Source organism: Microcaecilia unicolor, chromosome 6 (assembly GCF_901765095.1).
Source record: "Microcaecilia unicolor chromosome 6, aMicUni1.1, whole genome shotgun sequence".
NCBI lineage: Eukaryota > Metazoa > Chordata > Amphibia > Gymnophiona > Siphonopidae > Microcaecilia > Microcaecilia unicolor.
Genome location: NC_044036.1, coordinates 1,172,169 through 1,196,324, shown reverse-complemented (window position 1 = coordinate 1,196,324; position 24,156 = coordinate 1,172,169). Strand labels below are relative to the sequence as shown.

General features: G+C 43.3%; 1 protein-coding gene across 1 annotated transcript in view; it reads left to right on the top strand.

Moving 5' to 3' along the window:
- The window catches only part of IPO13 (importin 13), a 151,394-nt gene that overhangs the window by 111,908 nt on the left and 15,330 nt on the right, over positions 1 to 24,156 (top strand). The window contains exons 16-17 of the mRNA XM_030205803.1: positions 19,007 to 19,073; positions 20,152 to 20,210. Of these exons, the coding sequence (XP_030061663.1) occupies positions 19,007 to 19,073; positions 20,152 to 20,210 (126 nt within the window). The remainder of the gene's footprint in view (positions 1 to 19,006; positions 19,074 to 20,151; positions 20,211 to 24,156) is intronic.

Genomic DNA, 24,156 nt, shown 5'->3' with positions numbered 1-24,156 from the left:
TCCTTTTAGTTGGATAGAGTTTCTCCATCTGTTTCCTCAGAGATTCTCCTTCAGTTTCCAGGAATAAAATGGCACAGGACGAGCGACTCAATGACAAGCCCCCTATTCTGTTCCCAATTCAATGGGCTGCACAGAAGTGTGTATAAGATCCTCTGCATTTTCAACTTGCTTTCATTGCCAAAAACAAACAAACAAAAACCAAAAACATTCAGTTTGTTTAGGAAAAATAAAAGTTGAGTACCACGTGGATGAGGGGATGAGCACAGGGATTTGCTTAGTTATTCCATTGAAACTGCTTATCCAAAAAGGTATAAAGTGATATGTAAGTAAACCTCATCTAGTTCTGGAAAGGGATGGACACTAGGATTCAGAGCCTGCCACCTCTATGACTGAAAAGCTCAGTGGATGGGTGCAGGGATACAGAGCCTGTCATCTCTAGGACTTTGAGGGTCAGGGGATGGGCACAAGGATACAGAGCTGTCACCTCTAGGACTGGAAAGCTCAGAGAATGGGATACAGGGATACAGAGCCTCTTTACTTTTAGAACTGGAGAGCTCAGGGGAGGAGCCAGTCAGGTGTGGTTTTTTTTTCATATTATAGTAAATACTGCTGTTAAGAGGTCATGACTTATTTGATTCAGATGACATTAATTAGTGGTTATTGTCCAGTTCCTCTTCAGTGAAATAACCATCATGGCTGATCCTGATTGCAACCAACTTAAACTGATTGACTGGACATAAAAACATGATTCTGACCTTTACAAGTAGTTCTGTTGAAAGCAGGATGACTGAACAATGGTCTGGTGTCATGCACTGCTGAGGCCCATGCTGTACTTGTTTTCTTGTAGGATTTATTGGGGGGGGGGGGGGGGGGATACATGCACTGCTGCAGCCCATGCCACACTTATTCTGTAGTGGAGTTTGAGGGGGGGATGCTTGCACTGCTGCGGCCCGTGCTGTACCTGTTCTGTAGTAGGAGGTAAGGGATACTTGCACTGCTCAGCACATGCTGTACCTTTTCGAGGGGGGGGGGCAGTAGGGGATGCATTACCTGTGGGGATGCATGTGGGTAAGAGGAACCCGAATTATAGCTACGTCTTGCAAGGTTCCGCGTTAGGAGTTACGGATCAAGAAAGGGATCTGGGTGTCGTCGTCGATGATACGCTGAAACCTTCTGCTCAGTGTGCTGCTGCGGCTAGGAAAGCGAATAGAATGTTGGGTGTTATTAAGAAGGGTATGGAGTCCAGGTGTACGGATGTTATAATGCCGTTGTATCGCTCCATGGTGCGACCGCACCTGGAGTATTGTGTTCAGTACTGGTCTCCGTATCTCAAAAAAGATATAGTAGAATTGGAAAAGGTACAGCGAAGGGCGACGAAAATGATAGTGGGGATGGGACGACTTTCCTATGAAGAGAGGCTGAGAAGGCTAGGGCTTTTCAGCTTGGAGAAGAGACGGCTGAGGGGAGATATGATAGAAGTGTATAAAATAATGAGTGGAATGGATCGGGTGGATGTGAAGCGACTGTTCACGCTATCCAAAAATACTAGGACTAGAGGGCATGAGTTGAAGCTACAGTGTGGTAAATTTAAAACGAATCGGAGAAAATTTTTCTTCACCCAACGTGTAATTAGACTCTGGAATTCATTGCCGGAGAAAGTGGTACGGGCGGTTAGCTTGACGGAGTTTAAAAAGGGGTTAGATAGATTCCTAAAGGACAAGTCCATAGACCGCTATTAAATGGACTGGAACAATTCCTCATTTTTAGGTATAACTTGTCTGGAATGTTTTTACGTTTGGGGAGCGTGCCAGGTGCCCTTGACCTGGATTGGCCACTGTCGGTGACAGGATGCTGGGCTAGATGGACCTTTGGTCTTTCCCAGTATGGCACTACTTATGTACTTATGTACTTATGTACTTATGCTCAGCCCATGCTGTACCTTTTCTGTAGGAGAGGTAGGGGTATGCATGCACTTCTCATCCCATGCTGTACCTGTTCTGTAGTAGGAGGTAAGGGATACTTGCACTGCTCAGCACATGCTGTACCTTTTCTGTAGGGGAGGTAGGGGGATGCATGCACTGCTCATTCAATGCTGTGCCTGTTCTGTAGTGAGGGTGGGTGGCTAGGGGGATGCATGCACCGCTCAGCCCATGCTGTATCTGTTCTGTAGTAGGACTTCCTTTAGGGAGAAGGGAGGATGATAAAAGCTTGCACTGCTATTATCTATGCTACGGTTACATTTAGTAGAAACTCTGCCAATATCTAATTATTGTTTAATATGGGTGAAGTAATAGTTTGCAAGAGATGGCAACTTGTTGCTCTTTACTGTATCTCTTTTCTCTTGCTATATGTGATAGACCAAAACTTGGCAGGTCACAGCTTCCCCAGAGAGCCCAATATGGCTCTGAAATAATGGATTCTGAAAAGCCAGTTTTCACCATTTTCCATACTCAGGCAGGACTAGTCAGCCTCCAAAGGCAGTGTCATGGAGCATCATCTCTGGGCTTCTGGAATAGCTAGAAGGCTATTTTAGGCACGCCAGGGACTTTATTTTATTCTTATGTGCTGTTCTATCTACTAATCTAGGTTTCTCCCAAAATACATACAAAACAATTATATATCTATATATATAAAAGGGACCTCCAACATTCCAATGAAGCCTCAAGCCGGAAACTTGAGGCGCCAGAGATATCCGGTTTGGCCTGCAGTCAGTGTAGCTCCGCCCTCGCGTCAAAACGCAATGACGTAGAGGGCGGGGAAGGCACAACACACGAGTTCCACAGATTCAGTGACAGCAGCGGGGAGTCCCACACATTCAGTGACAGCAGCGGGGAGAGCGCTGCGAACTTTAATCACAAACTCGCAACCAAGTGACTGAGGGACAGAGGGAGGGAGAGGGGGGTGTGGAAATCGGAAGGGAGGAACGGAGGGGGGGGGTCTGGAACTTGGGAGGGAGGGAGGATGGGGGGGGGGGATTACCTTGCTAGTGCCAGTTTCATTTTTATCCGAAACGGGCATTTCTCACTAGTAACTTTATAATTCACATACTCAGAAAGCACTACAAAATGTGTGCTGTAAAACAAATATTCACCATTTCCATATTAGTCTGAAAAGGCTACTTGAAAAATATGTGTTTGAGATGTTTTCGAAATATCAACAATATAGGAATTGAGCGAATTGCAACTGGCAGAGTATTCCAAAGAGCTGGTCCGGAAACTAAACATTTCCCCCCCAAAATATCTAATCTTATTTGCTTAAAACATGGTACATCCAACAGACCCTTATTAGCAGACCACAAATTATGCATTGCAGTATGAATTTTCAACATACTTGCCATACATGCAAGTGTCTTATCATGTAATACTTTGAAAACTAGCAACAAAATGTTAAAATGAACTCTGGTTTGGGTAACCAATATAATTTAGACGGAGTAATGTGGTGAAATCCACGAACATTACAGATTAATCTAGCAGTAACATTTTGTGCTACTTGAAGTACACAGAATGATGAAAATGGCAACCCTATCAACAGAGAATTATAGTAATCAAAGAGAGAAAACAAGAGCCAAAACTACGGATCTAAAGCTCATTGCATTCAGCAACACTCTCAATTTTAAAAAATACCCTCCTCACAAGGGTCTTCAAATGCGACTTAAAAGACAATGAAGAATCAATAATATTGCCCAAGTAAGTAATTTCTTTCAATATTGGAATATCAAAGCCCTCAAAATAAAAACTAGACAGAATACTATTATTTTCCAAACTAGATAGAGAATCTGCATTTTGGCTACATTTCAACCTCAGTTTATTTGCTGCCAACCAAGTCTTAATTGTGCTCAAAAAAGCTGATGATCTTAAGGTAGCCAATCACATATAAAAGGCAGGAGGATGCTTGGGTGCTTAGAGAGGAATGGTCAGTAGGAAAAAGGTGATAGTGCCTTTGTATAATTTTCTAGTGAGACCTCATTTAGAATATTGTGTACAGTTCTGGAGAAAAAGATCTGAACAGGATGGAGTTGGTCCAGAGGGCAATGGTCTTCATCATAAATCGTATGAGGACAGACTTAAAATCTCAAAATGTATACTTTGGGAGAGGGGAGATATGATAGAGGCATTCAAATACCTATGTGGCATAAACAGGCAGGAGCCGAAACTCAATTGAATGGAAGCTCTGAAACGAGGAGGCATGGATGAAGTTGAAAGGGGGTAGACTCTGAAGTAACTTGAGGAAATACTTCTTCACAGAAAGGGTGGTGAATTCATGGAATGTCCTCCTGGTGGAAGTGGTGGAGATGAAAACAGTATCTAAATTCAAGAGAACTTGGGACAAGTACACAGGATCTCTAATGGCCCAATAATCAGAAGCAAACTCAGACGCTAGAGGCTGTTAGCGCCATGCTAGCACCTGCGTTTGCTACCGCCCCATGATCAGAGCCCCTGAGCGTGTGAAACAACGTGCTCACAGGCTCTGAACGCAGCTAACATGCAAATGCATGCAAAATAGTGCAAGTAGCATGCAAACGCATGATGCATATTCATTGTGAATATCCTATGGGTCTGTTTACCTGTCTTATTTAGATTGTAAGCTCTTTGAGCGGGATTTGTCTTTTTTGTGTATGGTGTACAGCGCTGCGTGTGCCTTGTAGCACTATAGAAATGTTAAATAGTAGTAGTATTAGTAAACCTGTTCATCCCCAATGATCAGTGACCAGCGCACCAACAATTGGCTCGCTGGCCGCAGCAAACCCTACGCAAGCTCAGAGCTGGCATTAGGGTTTGCAGACCATTGGGGAGGAATGGTGAGCCCTGTCCAGCATGCATTTGCATGCTAGCAGGCCCCCATTCCCCCCCCCCCCCCCCCCCAAAGCAGCAGCCCCCCCCCCCCCAGCAACAGGGGGCTGGAGGTCCGGCAGACCTCCGGTCCCCCTTACCCCCCCAACACAGGTTCATGGGGGCTGGAGATCTGGTGGGGTCTCCAGTCTGCCTAAACCCCCCTCAGATGTCCTTGGTGGCCCAGTGGGCCACAGGTCAATCCCCCCCCCCCCCAACCTGGTGGTCTAGTGGCCCATCCCCATCCCCTATCTTCGGTTGGAGGAGGGAGGTGGCCTCCCACCTCTTCCATTGGCGCCGGTCCGGCTCGGGGTGTGGGTAATTGGGGTTTGGTGGTCCCATGGACCTCCAGCCCCTATGTTTGACAGGTCTGGGCTTTTGACAGCCCAGACCTGTCAAATAAAATCCTCCCGCACTTCTACCCAATTGATCAGAGAGAATAGCGTGCTTCAATTTGCTATCAATTATCTCTGATCTTAGGGATGGTAAAGCCCCACGCTGTTCCAGCGCTATTTTTAGAGCGCTGTTTTGAACAGCATGGGGCTTTTGATCATCTGCCTATAAAGGAGTCTTAGGGAGAGTAGTTGGCATGGATAGGCAGACTAGATAGACCATAGGACCCGAAGTGGTGAACTGGATTAGGAACTGGTTGACGGACAGACGCCAGAGGGTGGCAGTGAATGGAATTCGCTCGGAGGAGGGAAAGGTGAGTAGTGGAGTGCCTCAGGGATCGGTGCTGGGGCAGATTCTTTTCAATATATTTGTGAGTGACAATGCCGAAGAGTTAGAAGATAAAGTTTGCCTACTTGCAGATGATACTAAGATCTGTAACAGAGTGGACACCCGGGAGGGAGTGGAAAACATGAAAAAGGATCTGCAGAAGCTAGAAGAATGGTCTAAGGTTTGGCAATTAAAATTCAATGCGAAGAAATGCAAAGTGATGCACTTAGGGAGTAGAAACCCACGAGAGACTTATGTGTTAGGTGGTGAGAGTCTGATATGTACTGAGGGGGAGAGGGATCTTGGGGTGATAGTATCCGAGGATCTGAAGGCGACGAAACAGTGTGACAAGGCGGTGGCCATAGTGAGAAGGTTGCTAGGCTGTATAGAGAGAGGTGTGACCAGCAGAAGAAAGGAAGTGTTGATGCCCCTGTACAAGTCGTTGGTGAGGCCCCACCTGGAGTATTGTGTTCAGTTTTGGAGGCCGTATCTTGTTAAGGATGTAAAAAGAATTGAAGCGGTGCAAAGAAAAGCTACGAGAATGGTATGGGATTTGCGTTACAAGACGTATGAGGAGAGACTTGCTGAACTAAACATGTATACTCTGGAGGAAAGGAGAAACGGGTGATATGATTCAGACGTTCAAATATTTGAAAGGTATTAATCCGCAAATGAACCTTTTCCGGAGATGGGAAGGTGGTAGAACGAGAGGACATGAAATGAGATTGAAGGGGGGCAGACTCAAGAAAAATGTTAGGAAGTATTTTTTCACAGAGCGAGTAGTGGATGCTTGGAATGCCCTCCTGGGGGAGGTGGTGGAAATGAAAACGGTAACTGAATTCAAACATGCGTGGGATAAGCATAAAGGAATCCTGTGCAGAAGGAATGGATCCTCAGGAGCTTAGTCGAGATCGGGAGGCGGGGCTGGTGGTTGGGAGGCGGGGATAGTGCTGGGCAGACTTATACGGTCTGTGGCAGAGCCGGTGGTGGGAAGCGGGACTGGTGGTTGGGAGGCAGGGATAGTGCTGGGCAGACTTATACGGTCTGTGCCAGAGCTGGTGGTGGGAGGCAGGGATAGTGCTGGGCAGACTTATACGGTCTGTGCCAGAGCCAGTGGTGGGAGGCGGGGCTGGTGGTTGGGAGGCGGGGATAGTGCTGGGCAGACTTATACGGTCTGTGCCAGAGCCGGTCGTTGGGAGGAGGGGCTGGTGGTTGGGAGGTGGGGATAGTGCTGGGCAGACTTATACGGTCTGTGCCCTGAAGAGCTCAGGTACAAATCAAAGTAGGGTATACACAAAAAGTAGCACATTTGAGTTATCTTGTTGGGCAGACTGGATGGACCGTGCAGATCTTTTTCTGCCGTCATCTGCTATGTTACTATGTATATGGTCTTTATCTATCTACATTTATCTCTGTTTCAATGTAACAAGGTTTCAAAGTCCTGATGCTTTCAAGTTTAAGGTATTCTGTAGCCACAACCTGATGTATCTAAAAGTTCCAACATCTGGTGCTTAAGAAATGTGCACCCTACTGCACCTGAACGTAACTCACTCGAACTACTAGTGAAAAGATATGAACTAAATCTATAAAGTAAGTGAGAGTTCAAAGAGTGAAGTCTGTTAGATATCCTGCACCAATACCGCGAAGAGCCTTAAAAGTCAGACGATCGCTTTTCTATTTAATTTATTTGTCCACTGAGAGCCTATTTATTTATAGTTTTATTAAATTTACTATACCACTTTAATAACTCTAATGTGGTGGCAAAACACCAGTTTGAAGTACTACTAGAGATTGTCTTCATTTAGAATCAGAGGGTCAGTGGGGAGTAAGAGGGAGAAAGTAAGAAAATTGTGGTGATTAATTGATTATTATGCTCTTCTGTTGATCACTTGGTTTGTGATGTTAGTAAGACTAAATTGAACGGGCATATTGAATGTGTAATTTTGTTGAATCATCATCAATAAAAACGTTGAAACATAAATTTACTATACCACTGTAACTTGTGGGCAGAGAAGAGCAGTGTACAGGCTAGGTTAAAACAAACAAAGGAAAAAGGAGAGGAACTACAATATTGATAGGAAGGGGGGAGCAGACTCTTACTTGGGACCCCAATCAAGTACCAGAAAGCCAGGCTTTTAATTCAGTTTAAACTTCTTAAAAGAAAGATTGTTACAGAGAGAAAGAGGAAGCTCATTTCAGACAAAAGGTGCAAGAAAGAAGACAGCTGGTGGATTCGAGCTGAGCAGATTTGGGACCAAGGAGAACCAAGCAATGGTCATTTAGAGAATGGAAAAGTCTGACAGGAGAGTACATGATTGTGGGACCGATAGATAATCGACAAAGTTGCTACATTCATATTTAAGGGCTTCCACCTAGGAACACCCGATTATCTGTTGTTCAACTGGTAACCAATGGTGAGCTTTCAGAGAGTGAGCGATACGATCGTTTCAGTGGGCATGGCAAAGGAGATGAATAGCTGTGTTCTGGAGGGTTTGAAGTTTCTTTAGTGTGGTATGTGGAAGGTCAGCATAGACAATGTTACAGTAATAGAGGCGAGTCAGGAACAAAAAAAGGATCAAAGTGTGGAAGGTATCATTGTTTAAAATTTAGATTTATATCCCGCTCCATCTACAATTTTGGGCAGGTTACAAAAGGAACAAATTAATGTGTTTGAAAACAGGAATAACCCTATCTCTGTGTTTTCATCCAGTGTCTGCCTAGCCAGCAGTGTTTCGTATCAAACTGAGCACTTGTAATAGTTTGTTTTTGTTGAAGGCCTATTAACTAAGGCTGATGCAAAAAAGCTGTGCTTTCTAAAGGCAAGCTTTCCACAAAACATTACTGCCAAGATACAGTAGTCAGTGAGCATGCAGATTGCTACTTCATTAAAATTGCAGCAGTAATATCCAGTTTATTATAAAAGCCCCTACTTTTGTCAGCGTGTGAATGGTAATTGGTTCAAACACTAACAGGAAGGACAACAGTTAGAAAAAAAAGTTCTCTGGCTTGCATCGGCACCTTTCCCCTACTCCTCCTCCTACTACTACTACTCATCATTTCTATAGCGCTACTAGACGTACGCAGCGCTGTACACCTGAACATGAAGAGACAGTCCCTGCTCGACAGAGCTTACAATCTAATTAGGACAGACAAACAGGACAAAAAAGAGATAAGGGAATATTAAAGTGAGGATAAAATAAGGGTTCTGAACAAGTGAATAAGGGTTAGGAGTTAAAAGCAGCATCAAAAAGGTGGGTTTTTAGCTTAGATTTGAAGACAGCCAGAGATGGAGCTTGACGTACCGGCTCAGAAAGTCTATTCCAGGCATTTGGTGCAGCAAGATAAAAGGAATGGAGTCTGGAATTAGCGGTGGAGAAGGGTGCAGATAAGAGAGAGATTTACCCAGTGAACGGAGTTCCGGGGAGGAATGTAGGGCGAGATGAGAGTGGAGAGGTACTGAGGAGCTGCAGAGTGAATGCACTTATAGGTCAATAAGCGGAGTTTGAACTGTATGCGGAAACGGATAGGAAGCCAGTGAAGTGACTTGAGGAGAGGGCTAATATGAGCATAACTACACTGGCGGAATATTAGTCGTGCAGCAGAATTTTGAACAGATTGAAGAAGAGAGAGGTGGCTAAGTGGGAGACCTGGGAGAAGCAAGTTGCAATAGTCGAAGCGAGAGGTGATAAGAGTGTGGATGAGGGTTCTGGTAGTGTACTCAGAAAGGAAAGGGTGAATTTTGCTGATATTATAGAGAAAGAAATGACAGGTTTTAGCAGTCTGCTGAATATTTGCAGAGAAGGAGAGGGAGGAGTCGAAGATGACCCCAAGGTTACGAGCTGATGAGACAGGAAGGATGAGAGTGTTTTCCACAGAAATAGAGATTGGGGGAGGAGGAGAGGTTGGTTTAGGGGGAAAGATAAGAAGGTCAGTCTTGGTCATGTTTAGTATCAGATGGTGCTGAGACATCCAGGCAGCAATGTCAGACAGGCAGGCTGATACTTTGGCCTGGATTTTGGCTGAGATTTCTGGTGTGGAGAGGTAGATCTGGGAGTCATCAGAGTAAAGATGATACTGAAAACCATGGGATGAGATCAGAGTACCAAGGGAAGAAGTATAGATGGAGAAAAGAAGAGGTCCCAGGACAGATCCCTGAGGTACACCAACTGACAGTGGGATAGAAGTAGAGGAGGATCCACTAGAGTATACACTAAAGGTACGCTGGGAGAGATAAGAAGAAAACCAGGAAAGAGCAGAGCCCTGAAATCCAAGTGAGGACAGCGTATCAAGGAGTAGGCTGTGATCAACAGTGTCAAAAGCAGCAGATAGATCGAGAAGGATGAGGATAGAATAGAGACCTTTGGATCTGGCCAGGAACAGATCTTTGGAGACTTTAGCAAGCGCTGTTTCAGTTGAATGAAGTGGGCGAAAGCCAGATTGAAGTGGATCAAGAATAGCTTGAGATGAAAGAAAGTCAAGGCAACGGTGGTGAACAGCACGTTCAAGTATCTTGGATAGGAAAGGGAGGAGGGAGATGGGGTGATAGTTGGAAGGACAGGTAGGGTCCAATGAAGGTTTTTTTAAGGAGTGGTGTGAAGGCATCAGGAACAGTCGCAGTGGAAAGTGAAAGATTGAGGATATTTATTTTATTACATTTGTACCCCGCACTTTTCCCACTCATGGCAGGCTCAATGCAGCTTACATGAGGCAATGGAGGGTTAAGTGACTTGGCCAGAGTCACAAGGAGCTGCCTGTGCCTGAAGTGGGAATTGAACTCAGTTCCCCAGGACCAAAGTCCACCACCCTAACCTCTAGGCCACTCCTCCACAGATAAAAGGGATGACAGTAGAAGAGATAGTGTTAAGTGAGATAGTGTTAAGTAGATGGGTGGGAATAGGATCAGAGGAACAGGTGGTTAGTTTCGAGGAGGAAAGAAGATGTGTAGTTTCCTCTTCAGTGATTTCAGAAAAGGAGGCAGGGGTTGGAGGGTTGAGAGAATGGACTAAGGGAAGGAGAGGTGGAGGTGACCTGGTTGAGAATGCAAGTTTAATCTTGTGAACCTTATCATGAAAGTACTCAGCCAGAGTCTGGGGGGGAAAGTGAAGGGGGAGTTGAAGGCACTTTGAGGAGAGAGTTCAGTGTGGCAAAGAGACTTCGAGGGTTTGAGCCAAGAGAATTTGTCAACTGGATGTAATAGTCCTGTTTGGCAAGTAAAAGAGCAGACTGGAAGGAGGTCAGCAAAAATTTGAAACGTATGAAGTCAGCATGGGCACGAGATTTCAGCCAAAGGCGTTCGGCAGAGCAGGCACAGGAACGTAGGTAACGGATTCTAGAGGTCAGCCAAGGCTGGGGTTTGATACGTTTTACAGAACGGGAAATGGGAGGAGCGAGTGTATCCAGAGCAGAGGAAAGAATAGTATTATTATTATTTGTTACATTTGTATCCCACATTTTCCCACCTTTTTGCAGGCTCAATGTGGCTTACATATAACCATTAACGACGTTAGCTGATTCCGGTCTGAACAAATACATGGTATGAATGAATACAAAGTGATATTGTGGTAGAATGAGGTACATGTATGGTAGGTACAATTGGGGGGAACTTAGGGAGGGAAAGTACATAAGTAATGCCATACTGGGAAAAGACCAAGGGTCCATCGAGCCCAGCATCCTGTCCACGATAGTGGCCAATCCAGGCCAAGGGCACCTGGCAAGCTTCCCAAACGTACAAACATTCTATACATGTTATTCCTGGAATTTTGGATTTTTCCAAGTCCGTTTAGTAGCGGTTTATGGACTTGTCCTTTAGGAAACCGTCCAACCCCTTTTTAAACTCTGCTAAGCTAACCGCCTTCACCGCTTTCTTCGGCAACGAATTCCAGAGTTTAATTACACGTTGGGTGAAGAAACATTTTCTCTGATTTGTTTTAAATTTACTACACTGTAGTTTCATCGCGTGCCCCCTAGTCCTAGTATTTTTGGAAAGCGTGAACAGAAGCTTCACATCCACCTGTTCCACTCCACTCATTATTTTATATACCTCTATCATGTCTCCCCTCAGCCGTCTCTTCTCCAAGCTGTATAGCCCTAGCCTCCTTAGTCTTTCTTCATAGGGAAGTCGTCCCATCCCCGCTATCATTTTAGTCGCCCTTCGCTGCACCTTTTCCAATTCTACTATATCTTTCTTGAGATGCGGCGACCAGAATTGAACACAATACTCAAGGTGCGGTCGCACCATGGAGCGATACAACGGCATTATAACATCCTCACACCTGTTTTCCATACCTTTCCTAATAATACCCAACATTCTATTCGCTTTCTTAGCCGCAGCAGCACACTGAGCAGAAGGTTTCAGTGTGTTATCGACGACGACACCCAGATCCCTTTCTTGGTCCGTAACTCCTAACGTGGAACCTTGCATGACGTAGCTATAATTCGGGTTCTTTTTTCCCACATGCATCACCTTGTACTTGCTCACATTAAACATCATCTGCCATTTAGCCGCCCAGTCTCCCAGTCTCGTAAGGTCCTCTTGTAATTTTTCACAATCCTGTCGTGATTTAACGACTTTGAATAACTTTGTGTCATCAGCAAATTTAATTACCTCACTAGTTACTCCCATCTCTAAATCATTTATAAATATATTAAAAAGCAGCGGTCCTAGCACGGACCCCTGAGGAACCCCACTAACTACCCTTCTCCATTGTGAATACTGCCCATTTAACCCCACTCTCTGTTTCCTATCCTTCAACCAGTTTTTAATCCACAATAGGACATTTCCTCCTATCCCATGACCCTCCAATTTCCTCTGTAGCCTTTCATGAGGTACCTTGTCAAACGCCTTTTGAAAATCCAGATACACAATATCAACCGACTCCCCTTTGTCCACATGTTTGTTCACTCCTTCAAAGAATTGAAGTAAATTGGTCAGGCAAGATTTCCCCACACAAAAGCCATGCTGACTTGGTCTCAGTAATCCATGTCCTCGGATGTGCTCTGTAATTTTGTTTTTAATAATAGCCTCTACCATTTTCCCAGGCACCGACGTCAGACTCACCGGTCTATAATTTCCCGGATCTCCCCTGGAGCCTTTTTTAAAAATGGGCGTTACATTGGCCACCCTCCAATCTTCCGGTACCACGCTCGATTTTAAGGATAAGTTGCATATCACTAGCAGTAGCTCCGCAAGCTCGTTTTTCAGTTCTATCAGTACTCTAGGATGAATACCATCTGGTCCAGGAGATTTGCTACTCTTCAGTTTGCCGAACTGCCCCATTACGTCCTCCAGGTTTACCGTGAAGTCAGTAAGTTTCTCCGACTCGTCCGCTTGAAATACCATTTCCGACACTGGTATCCCACCCAAATCTTCCTCGGTGAAGACCGAAGCAAAGAATTCATTCAGTCTCTCCGCTACGTCTTTGTCTTCCTTGATCGCCCCTTTTACCCCTCGGTCATCCAGCGGCCCAACCGATTCTTTTGCCGGCTTCCTGCTTTTAATATACCGAAAAAATTTTTTACTATGTTTTTTTGCCTCTAATGCTATCTTTTTTTCATACTCCCTCTTGGCCTTCTTAATCTGCGCCTTGCATTTGCTTTGACACTCCTTATGCTGTTTCTTGTTATTTTCAGACGGTTCCTTCTTCCATTTTCTGAAGGCGTTTCTTTTAGCCCTAATAGCTTCCTTCACCTCACTTTTCAACCAGGCCGGGTGTCTTTTGGACTTCCGTCTTTCTTTTCTAATTTGCGGAATATGTATGGCCTAGGCCTCCAGGATGGTATTTTTGAACAGCGTCCACGCCTGTTGTACAGTTTTTACTCTCTCAGTTGCCCCCCTAAGTTTTTTTTTTACCGTTCTTCTCATTTTATCATAGTCTCCTTTTTTAAAGTTAAACGCTAACGTATTTGACTTTCTGTGTACAGTTACTTCAAGGTCGATGTCAAAACTGATCATATTATGGTCACTGTTATCAAGCGGCCCCAGTACCATAACGTCCCTCACCAGATCATGCGCTCCACTAAGGACCAAGTCTAGAATTTTTCCTTCTCTCGTCGGCTCCTGCACCAGTTGCTCCATAAAGCTGTCCTTGATTTCATCAAGGAATTGTATCTCTGTAGCGTGTCCCGAAGAGTCAGGTAATGTCCGTTACGGTCTTTGGTTACATTGTGTCGCAAATGTCCAGGTATTTTTATGTTGGGTCGGTGGGGTATGCTCTTCTGAACAGGTCTGTCTTTAGTGCTTTCCAAAAATTTAGGTGGTCTAGCGTAGTTTTTACTGCTTTTGGTAATGCGTTCCATAGTTGTGCGCTTAGGTAAGAAAAGCTGGTTGCATAGGTGGATTTGTATTTGAGTAATTTGCTGCTTGGGTAGTGGAGGTTTAGGTATGATCGTGCATATTTTGCGGTGTTTCTGGTTGGCAGGTTGATAAGGTCTGTCATGTATCCCGGTGCCTTGCCGTCGATAATTTTATGGACAGTTGTGCAGTTTTTGAAAGTGATACGTTCTTTGATTGGTAGCCAATGCAGTTTTTCTCGGAGTGGCTTGGCGCTGTCAAAAAGTGTTTTTCCAAATACAAGCCTGGCTTCTATGTTTTGGGTGGTTTGAAGTTTCTTTATGATTTGATCCTTGCATCCCATAGATTCCATTACAGTAATCTGCGTGGCTTAGTACCATTGACTGTACCATGTTACGAAATATTTCGCTCGAGAAGAATGGTTTCACGTGTTTGAGTTTCCACATTGAGAAAAACATTTTCTTTATGGTGGATTTCGCTTGGGTCTCTAGTGATAGGTTACAGTCAATTGTTACTCTGAGAATTTTCAGACTGAGATAGGGAGGGTGTATCCTAGGGTGTTAATGTTTGTAGGTTTGTTTGTTTGTTTTTATGTATTGTATTTAGATGAGATGATGAGACTGTGTGTTTTTTCAGTATTGAGTTTTAGTTGGAATGCATTTGCCCATGAGTTCATGATGTTTAAACTTGATTTCATTGGTGATTTCCACCAGATCATGTTTGAAGGGGATGTATAATGTGACGTCATCAGCGTAGATAAATGGGTTAAGGTCTTGGCTAGTGGAGTCATCATGAGGTTGCAAAGGATCGGTGATAGGATTGATCCTTGCGGTACTGCTCAGCCTGGTTTCCATGGTGACGATATGTTTGTTTTTTGTTTCACTTGATATGTTCTTGTAGTTAGGAAACCCTTAATCCAATTGAGAGTGCCATCACTGATTCCAAAGTATTCTAGGAGTCTTAGCAGTATGTTATGGTTAACCATGTCGAAAATGCACTTGATGTCAAATTGGAGGAGGAGAATGCTCTTACCTATTGCTAATTCCTGCTTGAATTTGTTTAGGAGAGTGAGTAGTACTGTTTTGGTGCTTTGTAGGGGTTGAAACCCTGATTGTGACTCATGTAGTATAGTGAATTTGTTTATCTAGTCATTGAGTTGTTTGGTCACCAGTCCTTCCATTAGTTTGACTACTAATGGGATAGATGCTACTGGGCGGTAGTTGGTAATGTCATTTGTTTTTTCTTGGTGTCTTTTGGTATTGGGGTGAGCAGGATGTTGCCTTTTTCTTTAGGGTAGATACCCTGTTGAAGCATGAAGTTTAAGTGGGATGTAAGATCTATTATGAAGCGGTGGGGGGCAGATCGTATTAGGTAGCTGGGGCAGGTTTAGACCTGGATCTTCCACTGTTGGAAACAAGATACTGGACTTGATGGACCTTCGGTCTGTGCCAGTATGGCAACACATGTTCTTATGCTTAACACAGTGGATCCTAACTTAACCTAAAGTCCAAAGTTACACTTCCCAGCTGGATTCCAAGATGAACTTGGCCTATACACACCACACCCTATCTACCTACCTCAGAGCATGTGTACATGTGTGCTTACAATGCCTTATCAAAGTCTTCACACCATCTCCTGTCTGAAAAATACAATTTGAAAAGCCTTTAAAGTAGGAGTTGTGTGTTATTGATCTAAACAGACTAAACTTAATCATGAAAGAATATTCAATAAAGTTAGAAAGCAAAGAGTTTTGATTGCATAATTCCTCTTTCAGCAGTAACCACCATGAGTCATTTAGGATAAGTGTCTGCGACTTTGTACAGCAGGATGCTTCGGTTTTTGTCATCTCTTTTGCTTATATCTAGAATTCTCCGAGGACAAGCGATTTTCGCTTTAAAAAAAAAAAAAAAAAAAGAGACCGATCCGGGCTTTACCCCTTTCCCGTGTTTCCAGCTTTTTCCCCGCGTAAGTTTCCTTTTGCTTTCGGGACTGGCCTATTTGGCCTCGGTACGGGTTTTTTTCTCCCTTCGTTTTGTTGCCTTTCGTCATCATCGCGAATTTTGATTTTGCCGGCGTGCTTTTTCTGCCCATGTCATCGAAGTCTTCCAGCAGCTTCAAGAAGTGCACCCACTGCGCCCGGGTAATCTCGCTCACTGATAGGCACGCTTCGTGTCTTCAGTGTCTGGGGGCTGGGCACCGCCCGCAGGCCTGCAGTCTTTGTGCTCTTCTTAAAAAGAGGACTCAGGTAACGAGATTGGCCCAGTGGAACGTCCTGTTCTCAGGCTCTTCGACGACAACAGCACGGGGCTCGTCGAGTGCATCGACGTTGACAGCATCGAAGTCTTCGGCCTCTGCATCGGCATCGACTGCATCGAGGATTCTACCTCCTGCATCGTCGGTACCGAGACATCGAAAGGCTGCGTCGAAGTCGGTGGTACCGGGACCTCCGCTGTTGCTGATGTCGGACGGTGGTGCTTCGTCTGGAGTGCAGATGAGGGCTGTCCATTCCCTTGCTGGTGGCGGTGAGCCTTCGGGTGGGTCTCCTCCTGCCCTGAGGGCTCCTGCGGTACAGCCCCCCCCGAGATCGACCTTCTTCGGCCTCGGCCTCGAGGAATCGACGGCTGGATTCTACGTCCTCCTCGTCGGTACCGGGAAGCTCTGGTGACATGCTTCGTTTGAAGAAGTCAAAGAAGCATCGGCACCGGTCTCCTTCCCGTCTCAGCACCGAGAGCTCTGGGTCGCCGAGGGAGTTGGCACCCAGTAGGCATCAGCACCGGGAGGACCGCTCACCCTCTATTCAGGAGGTGTCGATGCGCTCCCCCTTGGACAGCCCGGAACCGCCTCCACGCCCGGAACAGACTCTGACCTCAATGCCTGCATCGGCTTCTCAGTCTTTCTCCACAGCCGCTCTGCACGAGAGTCTCCGGGCCGTTCTTCCAGAGATTCTGGGAGAGCTGTTGCGCCCTTCTCCTCCGGTACCGGGGGGTGCTTGCGCCACCGGTACCATCGGGTGAGGCGACGGCTGGCCCTTTTCCCGAGGTGAGGTCTCCGGTACCGGTACCCAATTTTATTTGACTACACTCATGGGGGTTACAGCCACAAAAAGATTGATAAGCACTGGTCTAGAAGGACATGCCAAGGTTTAAAACGTTTGAATCATGGCAGCATCCCTGGCCCCTATGAGAGTGGCTTTCGCTGAGTAAATTTACAGTATACGTATTAAAATCCCACTGTTGTCTGGACACTTCCAACATGTTGTCTAGGGGCAGAACTTGACTCCATTCTACCTACCGCCCGTTTTTATTTTGGGCTTTCTTAAAAAAAAAGAGAGAGAGAGACCTTAAATATGTTGAGCCATTAGTGGCTCATTCATTGTGTGTGTTTTCTTTTGTTGGAAAGCCACTTTCAGCTATGGAATTCCAACTGTGTAGCTCATGAGTCCTGCTTTTCCTCAGAGAAAGCGTAAGTTTATCCGTTGCAGGCAATCCGCCATACACACTCTTCCTTCCCCATCCCCCCTTCTAGAGCTACTAAATTGGTTTGAGGAGACCTTTGTGGGAAGTCCTACAAATATTCAGAAAAGCCTTCTAAGCTTCTCCAGAACTCTGGAGAAGATGCTCCACATTGACACCCACTGGACAGGTAAGTGACTGATGTGACAGGGAAGGGATGTGTGACTTGTGGCACCCCTGGGCCTGGCTGCTTTTTTTGTACTGTCTTCCTCTGTTTCTTTGGGACATCATGAGAGCGTGTGGAGAGATTTGCTTTTCTGCCGTTACTGCGTGTAGCTAGTAGTGTTTCTTTTGCTCAGTGCTGCACACTTAGAGCTTTGATGCAGTATGATTCAGAGAGTGTTATTTCATGGGATTATTGCAATCTGTGTTGTACTTTTTTTCTCCTGTTTCAAGTTGTAAATATGCAAAAGATGGTAATAGAGGCAAAGTACTGTCTGCATGTAGTAGTTTCTCAAAAGAGAGGTACGTGAATACAGCTGAAAACGCCACTTTTGGAAGGGAAGAGCGTGGCTTCTCTGGAAGCATCTGAGCAAGCATGATCCTAGTTGCAAAAATGAGAATAACCCTCAGGATAAAATATTTTTCCTTTTCTAACTCCCTCTTTACTTGTAGTACTTTGGGAAATTTTTATCTACCAGGTAGAGGTCTTTAAAAGCAGAGGGGTTTACTTTCTGTAGCTTTTCGCCTTCTCCCATCTCAAGAGCTTGATAGTGAAACAGAGATTTGTTTTACAAATCAGCCCAGATTCCTATGGAGGCTCAGTTTGCCTTCTGTCAATAAAAAGAAGTATTCAGGTGGAGCAGGGAAAGAGGGGCACAGGCAGCTCCTGAAGAAAATGCATTTCATTCACTGCTGCTCGTGCCTCACTGTCACCCCACACCGGGGAAAAGAAAAGCTGGAGTTTCAATTGCAACATGTTCTAAAAATGTTTGGTTGATTGATTGCCTCTCCTCACTTTTTCTGCTGTTTCCTTTTCCTGCATGTGCACATGGTACTGAAAAGAGTGTGTTTGGGTACCCGTCTGCCTTTGGTACCATGATGTCTCTTCTCCACTAATAACATGTACTAGGAAGTGATTTCCAGGAAGAGTGCATGAGAGCATCTTACCCTGGGTTCCTCTTCAGGTCCTGAGGCCACAGGGCTCCTGTTTTGAAAAAGGGCAAGTTAGAAATCTGAAATGTGATGAGCTGCCAGTGATTGATGGTGTGCAGATAAAGGTTCTAATCAGTTTCTTAAGGATGGGAATCTAACAGTAACACTTAATGCAGACAGACCCTTCTCTTTTCAAGGTTTAGAGCTGCACACATTGAGTGTAAGAGTAAGAATGAGCCTGATGTTGGTCTGCTGGGAACAATATTCTGAGCTCCTAATTGCATATACTGTCTCTTTCCATCCTGTGCTGGAAAAAGGGATCCAGGAATAAAAGCACATCAGTCCTACTCATGGTAGTTTCCTTGCAAACTCTTCCTTATTTCCTGTGATTTTTCTGGAAGCTCAAGGCCTCTTGAAAGTTGGGATTGTCTATTGGGGGCCTGATGCTAACATTCAGTGAAATAGCCCACACTGCCAAGGGCTTGAGTGGAGTCTTTGCAGGGAAGCTTTGCTGCCTGGCTCTGTGGAAGCAGACTTTAACTTGTGTCTGTACTTTGCAGGCTCTGAAAAGGAAGCCGGACTTGTTTTTGTGTAGTAGTTTGGACATCAAAGCTGTCTTTCAGTGTGGTGAGTATAACATGGAACAACTGCAGAAACAGGGTGACAATGACTTTATTCTGTGATCTAATGTGAGAAAATAACTAGGCCTCTGTCCCTTCTCTGGTAAAATCAGACCTATTAGCAGATCTCAATCTTGTCCCTCAATGCTCTGTCTCCCCTAGAACCTATGACAAGTTCCATTAAAATATATTTTTTAATATATTTATTTATAATAATTTTCATATGTTATTACAAGTCAAACACTTGTATACAGAAACACAGTATAGTGTATTATTAATGAAGAATTTTACAAAGAAAAAAAATAGGAAATTAAAACATTAACTTTCTTAGACCACATTTGTGGGGGGGGGGGGGGGTGATTATGAAATAAAGGAGTAAAACAGGAAAAAAACAGCAAATTTAAATCAAGGCAGTGAATAGAGACTCTAACATTATCTAATATTACTTAAGTCTTTTCAAAGCTAGAAAAACTTTTAATTGTTCTGGCACATAAAATATGTACTTTGAGTCTCCAAGTCTTATCATGCATTTACATGAGTAAGCTAGAAAAACATGGCTCCAAGATCAAGCACTTGTTGTTTCATTTCTAAGAAGATCTTTCTCCTCTCTTGGGTAACTCTGGTAACGTCTGGATAGATCCAGATTTTTTCACCCCCAAACAGATCTTTAGTGCTTAAAGTCTCAAGATATTATTAAGATCCTGTTTGAATACAAAGGAAACCAATAATGTAGCTCTTTCAGATGTATTGTCAATCGATTGTTCCAGAAATAAATATATAAAAAATATATATATATTTATGAGGCCAGCCCATGTGATGGTCATTTCAGCCAAATTCCTAAGAACATATAACTTGCAAACCTCAAAGAAGATTTACTGAACTTTCAAGAAGTTTGTATATACATATGATTCTGTGGATAAGTCCTGGACTTTATTGCCCTGGTAGATTGTTGTCTCTCTGTCTCATGAGCCTGTTGGCTCATTGGCAATATTTGGAATGTTGAGCATATCCTCTACTGAGTTTTCAGGGAGGGCATTAAATTTAGTTTCCTGAAAGTTTCACGTTTTTATATTTCTCTACTCCAGGTGTTATCTCTTTGAAGTTTCCAGAAGCTCCAACAGTCAAGGCCTCGTGTGGGTTTTTTGTGAGTAGTAAACTTGCTTTTCCATATCTTATGTCTACACTTTCCACACACAGAGCCTTACACCTATCCTGTTCTTTCAAGGATCCACCTGTACCTACCCTCACCTAGAGCCTAATAACACATTGCTCTAAGTAGGACTGTTGCAAGAGATGGGAAAGCATAACATCACTTGGAACACAATCCCACTGGGTGGAAGCACACGGGCCCTGAAGGGAAGGAGCTACTGAAATCAATTTTTGCCTGGAAGAGCCATTTTGTCCTAACAATAACATTATCCCAGGGATTGTTGTACCTACTCCTCCATGAGCCCAAGGATGCAATTAACCTGTAGCTACCCAAACGAGAGCCAAATAACTCATCCTGCTGACTTCTGGAATGCACTTCAGAATTAAGGCACTGTGGCCTCACCATCAAAATTTAAATCTCTCCTGAAAATGCATCTATTTGAGCATGCCTTTCTGGCGGTTTCCCCATCATTGATTTGATTGCCCATTCATGCATCCTCTTGCATCAGGCCTGCCCTACTACAGCGATGTGCACTTTCTGTGTCTTTCTTTTCACTCCCTCCCTCCCTTAAATGTCTTAGTTGTAGTTAGTAATATATAGTTAATTATTGTGTAAATGTTAAAGTTGACTTTTTAACTTAATTTCTAATATAATTTACATTTTACATAATGTCGTAACCTAGGCCATCCCACCTTTTTCTTTCTCTTTAATTTCCTCAATTTCTCTATATGTTTTTATATTGTAAACCACTTAGATGTCATGATTTTCTGGTGTATTAAATGCATTTGAACTGTGAACTCTACCTATCCAAATCAGGGTCCATTAACCCTTATCCCAGGGAGTACAGTACTTATGTCATGTAGAGCCCAAAAACGCATTATCCCAGGGACTCGTGTACCTATTCCAGCTATGGGCCTCATAAGACCTGTTCTCCAAGGACAAGTAGGATAGTAAGCCCTCCTGACTGGGCAGTTGTCTTCCAGTAAAATCAGCATGAGAGAGGTTTTGAAAGTCACTACCACACATCTGCATGACGTCTTGCTTTTGGCCATCACGTGGGACCTCTTGATTTTTCTTTTTCCATGGAGCCTATAAGATGGACGTAACACCTTCCTGGAATATCCATTTAAAGCAGTTTGGAATTATTGACTGCCCTTTATGAAAAGATCCCCCCAAGGCAGTGTACATCAGGCATAGCTTCACATAAACAACTTACAATTGTGTTGACAGCATATCAATAGTAAAATGACCAAATATATGCATGAGGTACAGTCAATGAGGTAAATTTAAAGATAGGCAAATTAAATCCTAGTAATAGCATTTACATACAGTATCAGAAATACACACATTAAAACAGCACATTAAGGCACAACATGTAAAATAATCAAGCATCTTGTCTAAGGCTTCAAAACACTGTACCTTAATGGACCACAATTAAAATGTACCTAAGCCATGTGGTTTGATAGCCATTGAACAAAAGCAAGAAAGAAGCACCACACATCCACTCTTGCTTTTGAGTTTTAATGACATCAATTTCTAAAATACAGACCATTAAAAAAAGGGCCACAAAAATGTTATGAAAATAGTATGTTCAGGCAAGGGTCTCCCATATCTTGTCCTAATGGGTAGGAATATTAGGCATAAAAAATAATTATATAAACCAAACCCTACAGTACTAAATGTGTGTGTGTGTGTGTGTGTATATAGATAGATGTAAAATGTATGTTCCCTTATGTGCCCATTTCATGAAGAACTGCTCTAAACACACAAAAATGTGAATCCCAGATTCCTTGAGATACATAACAAAGAAAAAACATGTAAGCCTCAGGAATCGGTACAGAAAGTGATCTTTATTGAGGGCCTCTTTCCATCCTGAGTCCTGTGTGCTTTTTCTTTGTTATACAGTTTCTGTTGCACCATTGAGTCCTTCTCTTTGGCTTGATTACATTCCTTAAGATGACATGCCTGAAGAATGTTGTATGGAGGGTTAAGTGACTTGCCCAAAGTCAGAAGAAGCTGCAGTGGGAATTGAACCCAGGTTGCCAGGATCAAAGCCCACTGCACTAACCATTAGGTCACTCCTTAAAAGATATGCAAATCCAAATTGACTTAATTCTGATGCATTGAGGTGTGTTCCTTAAATAGAATACATTAGAGTCACGAGTGATTAAAAATAAAAATTAGTGCCTTTATTGAACAGAAACAATCTCTAACATAAAAAGTTTATCCTTTCCAATGTTAACATGTGGCCTAGAATGTTCTAAAAATTTGAACATTTGAAACGTTGCACTCCAGAATCTTTCCTTAGCCTCTCTGCAGGAAAACTGCCGTACCAAAGTAAAGACTGGGTCATCATGCATGGGCCGCTAACTTTAGCAGAGTCTCTAATGATGTCACCTGAAAAAAAAACAGACTGAAGAAGACTTCAAAAGCACGTCTTTTAAAGAACTGAGGATTAATAAACACAATGTAGATTTTCAAAACATTTGTTCATATTCTTACGTATTCTTCATAACAGGAAATATGTTTCTCACATTTCTTCAAGGAGGTACAAACATTAGGCATAAAGATTGCTATGAAGAACCAGGACCACAGTATTAAAAAGCAGGAATGAAATTTCCATGAAAAGCACATGAAACAAACAATCTGCATAAAAAAAAAAACCTCATTGAAGACCTAATAAAAATACCTAATAGGGCTTCTCTTCAAATAAGGGAATTGGGTGGATACAGACCACCGTTACTGTGTATATGTTCTGAATCAAATGAAAATAAAGAAAAACATTATGAATTTATAAAATGCAGTTCAAAATTAAATATTAAAAAAAGGGTCTGAGATCCTTCTCTTGGTTAAGTCCTGAATGGAGTGACTGGGTCATGTTCAAAAATGAAGCACACTTCCTCCTTAAGAGCATCATCTATATTCTTTCTTCTCCAAAACTGGCAAAATACAAATTAACAATAGGGTGCCATAGTGGCACCCATCGCATTTCCCTTAATTTGTTGGAAAAATTGCCCTTGAAAACAAAAATAACTTTTCATTGAATGCTAAGGATGTTAAATCAGTTTTTAAAAATGAGTGGGGACCCTTAAATTTGAAGACATTATATAAACTTTCTAATGATGATGAGTAAATCCAAAGTGTCACCATTAGGTTAATACTTGTAATATGGCTGGAATCTCTCACATATAATTTTATCTTGGGGTATAAAGGGTCTAAGAGACATTTATTTATTTATAAGTCTTTTTTTATACCCTTTTCTTGATTAAGTGAATATATGTTATTGGACTAGCAGGATGCTTAACAGTTTTTTAAAAAAAACATTTCCCTCATTTGTAGTTGTATAGCCTGCATTGTAGCCAAACCTAATGATTGCATTGGTCTTTCTTAAGCTCAGGAGAGGAATCCTTGTTCAAAGGTAAATAAGGTCTGTGTTGCTGCCCTTTAATTCCCTTTACATAAGTGTTTTCTTTACCTTTTGTGGTTGTACTGTGACGTTCCTCCTCTTGGTGGCTTTGAAGTCTAATCCATCAACATTGGCATTAATCTCAAGGAAACAAGGAGCTACACTGCTTCCTTGGGAATGAATCAGTGTTGAGAATACATCGCTGTCCTTGATGCCAGTTGTCAGTAGAAGCTACCACAAGCAGGCATCAACCAATTTTCTGCACAAACAAGATGAAAGATTTGTCCTCGACACCATGATCTCGCTCTCATCCCAGAGAGCAGCAATCCCAAAAGCTTACAACCATCCTTTTGGCCAAAGCCCAGAATAGGGTTCTGTCTGCCTCCAGAATAACTTAACCGGAGTTCTAGTATTTGTGCTGGAGAACCTTCTAGTAGGATGGGGGATGGAAGCTAAGTTTTAACATAAATTGTTGGCCCAACCTCCAACCATTGACTGAGGAGGTCTCGTGTAATAGTATGTGATGGAAAGTCA